The sequence below is a fragment of the Triturus cristatus genome, chromosome 5_2 (assembly GCF_964204655.1).
Source record: "Triturus cristatus chromosome 5_2, aTriCri1.1, whole genome shotgun sequence".
NCBI lineage: Eukaryota > Metazoa > Chordata > Amphibia > Caudata > Salamandridae > Triturus > Triturus cristatus.
In genome coordinates, this window is record NC_140588.1 from 541,511,297 (window position 1) to 541,514,450 (window position 3,154).

At 38.5% G+C, this 3,154-nt stretch overlaps 1 protein-coding gene across 1 annotated transcript; it reads right to left on the bottom strand.

Annotated features, from left to right (window-relative positions):
- Window positions 1-398: 398 nt before the first annotated feature.
- On the bottom strand, window positions 399-1,331 carry LOC146823278 (olfactory receptor 6F1-like). The gene has a single exon (XM_085606396.1). The coding sequence runs from the start codon at window positions 1,329-1,331 to the stop codon at window positions 399-401; it is 933 nt and encodes a 310-aa protein (XP_085462522.1).
- Between the last annotated feature and the right edge of the window lie 1,823 nt (window positions 1,332-3,154).

Below are 3,154 nucleotides of genomic sequence, written 5' to 3' on the forward strand. Positions count from 1 at the left end.
TAAAGCGAACCCTAACCTGTGCCGAACACTTAACCAAGTCAATTATAAATCAATAATGTTTTTATCAACAATGGAGTTTTAATTATGTATATAAAAACTTGAAAATCAATAAAGAGCAATTTTGAAAAAATATGTTTTTTTCATACTTATAGGCCAAACATCCCAATGCAACTGACCAAGCATAACAATGCACAGTCGAAAACAATAGTATATTTCTTTACATTTACACAGATTCTGACATATCAAGTCAACATGGTTTTTGATATTTAATAGCTCTAAAGACAATTATTCAGGCAGGCTCTTGAATATGTTAGCTTCATTTATTAATACCCATCAGCTTTTTTCTGTAAATTCGAGCTAATGATTGAAATATTTTGATTTCTTCAATTCTCCACACATTACTCAAACAAGTTATGTGCGCCTCTTCTCAGGGTGTAAATTATCTCTTTGTTTCTTAGAGTGTAAATGATAGGATTCAACAGTGGTGTTACCATGGATGGGAAGACAGATACTACTTTGTTGATATTGAGAGAACCTCTCCCTGTAGGCTTCACAAACATGAAAATTGTGGTCCCGTAGAATATTGTTATCACAGTGAGATGAGAAGCACAGGTGGAGAAGGCCTTACTCCTTCCGTTATTGCAGGACATTTGCATGATAGTCAACATGATACATGCATAGGATATAATAACAACCGGTAAGCTGCCTAATATTACAATTGAAGCCAAAATAAAGAAAGTCAATTCAACATAGTAGCTTTCAGAACAGGACAATGCCACCAGTGGAGCAACATCACAGTAGTAATGGTTGATCACATTGGGACCACAAAAGTGTAGTTTGGAGATCTGAGTGAGTATCACCACAGGAAATAAGAAGCCACCTACCCAGCAGCCCAGAGCAAGCAGAGCACACCGCCTATGGTTCATAATAGTTGAGTAATGCAGTGGATTGCAGATAGCCACATAGCGGTCAAAGGCCATCGCAACAAGGAGAAAATTTTCAGTAGCTCCCATAGAGAAATGGAAATAATTTTGAGCTATGCATCCAGTAAAAGATATTGACTTGTTCCTTGTCAGCAGGTTTGTAAGAAACTTGGGGACAGTGGTTGTCGGGTACCAGATTTCCAAGAAAGAGAATGTTCCAATGAATAAATACATAGGTTTATGCAGGGAGGGTGCGTGTTTAATGACAGCAATGACCAGGATATTTGTTAGGATTGTTATCATATAGATAATACACATGACCGCGAAGATACATATTTGCCATTCTCTGTTGACAGTAAACCCTACCAGAATGAACTGAGTGATACTGGTTGTATTTTCATTCTTCATATCTTCCTGATTCTTAGACTGCAACAAAACTTAAAACAGAAATTTGAAATTGTCATTTTAAACGCCCAATATGTGCCTAATGCAGAATATTTACACAAACACTGCATATATTATGATTGTTATTCATTATCAAGATCAGTGTGGGACAATGTATATCATAGAACAAGATATTTGCAGGCATTTGAACATTTTTTTAAATTTGACTCCAAGGACCTACCTGTTGCCAGACCCACCAATGACTGAGAGAAACACTATCAATTCCATCATGTATTGTTTTGTAAGGTGTTTAGACAACAATCTCATTTGAAATTGCTATTCTAAAAATAAGCACTTTGAACTTGTTTTCAGGTGTTTACATGCGCTCTTTGGCACAAAAATACTTTTACTGTCAAACATCCAGGCCAAAATATAAGCCTTCAATCAATAAATCACAACCTCATTCAGATGTATTTATGTGGAAATATGCTGTAATCATGCCCTTATGATCTCCAGCGAAGTCACACGGACATCATGGCATAAAGCACATCAACCATGAAAACTGTAGCATCCTCCCCAGACCAATAGCATGTAACTGAATCACAACACACACAGAGCTCGATGTTGCACGTTTTATTCTCTAGAACGTAACCGTTTATTCACTAGTACTGAATTATGAATTTTATTAACCGCACACAATCACTTATGGCACTAGACTACAGAGTCCGTTAGGCACCAGAGAGTTCCTACACTCTATAATAAACAAGATACTAAATCTCCCCCTTCGTTAAATCAAAGTGTGAACGAAACATATATACCTTATAGTTCCTCAATGAGTTGTCAAGGCGCTCAAACCACTCTTCCAGATATTGTTGCGTGAGTCTGAGGAGACAAAGGAGAATTAACCACAGCAGGCCCTGGCGATCTAGACTCAGTTGCAGTCCTTGGACTCTCCTGGCTCTCTGATGACAGAGTCTCATTTCTAATTTCTGGAACCGACAGACTCCGAGGCAGGTGCCTGAAATGTGAGAAATCTGTCGTAATGGACTTTCTAGCATGGTTAGTAGTCACAATATGTCCCTTACTAGTCACAACTTACAATGGATCAGCATCAAATGGAGCATCAGATTTTCATTATTGCCTCTGTCTCATAAGGACATGATCTCCTTTTTGAAAAGTAGTGTCCTGAGCATATAGATGCTTGTCTGTATAAGTCTTCATGCAGGACTTGTGAGATGAATCGATGATTCAACATTTCTCGTCATCAATTCTTCTTTCAGTGGTCCACTGGGGCAACTTGGTATCCATGGCTCTCCCGAACATCAGGGTGGGGGAGTAGATTAGTATGAACTGACTTGAGCTTAGTTCCTTCTAGCGCAGTGCACTGTGTGGCCTTCTTTAGAGTGCTCATGAAGCGTTCAATAATGCCATTAGCCTGTGGCCAGAGAAGTGTGCTTTTCTAATACATGATATTTAGATGAGTAAGAAAGTCTTTGAATTCCCGACCATTGACCGGTGGGCTATTGTCAGATTTTAGAACTGACCGAACACCCCAGGTTGCAAATATGCCTTCTAGTCTTTCAATGACTAGATTATGAGTGATTGCCAAAAGTTCTTCAACCAGAGAAAACCAGGAGTACTCATCCATAATTGCCATGAGATAATAGCCCTTGTCAAAGGGTCCAAAGAAGTCAACTGCAAGTTTCTCCCAGACATGTTTCGAAGTACTGACATATTAAAGGATGCTGGGTTGATTTTAGAGTTAGACAATTACATAAATGATAAGACTGGTGCTCTCTTTCAAATCATCATTGAGATGAGGATATTAAACATGGTCTCGAAGGGCT

Coding starts and splice junctions, on each gene's coding strand:
- LOC146823278 (XM_085606396.1), bottom strand. CDS start 1,331: ATGAAGAATGAAAATACAACCAGTATCACTCAGTTCATTCTGGTAGGG.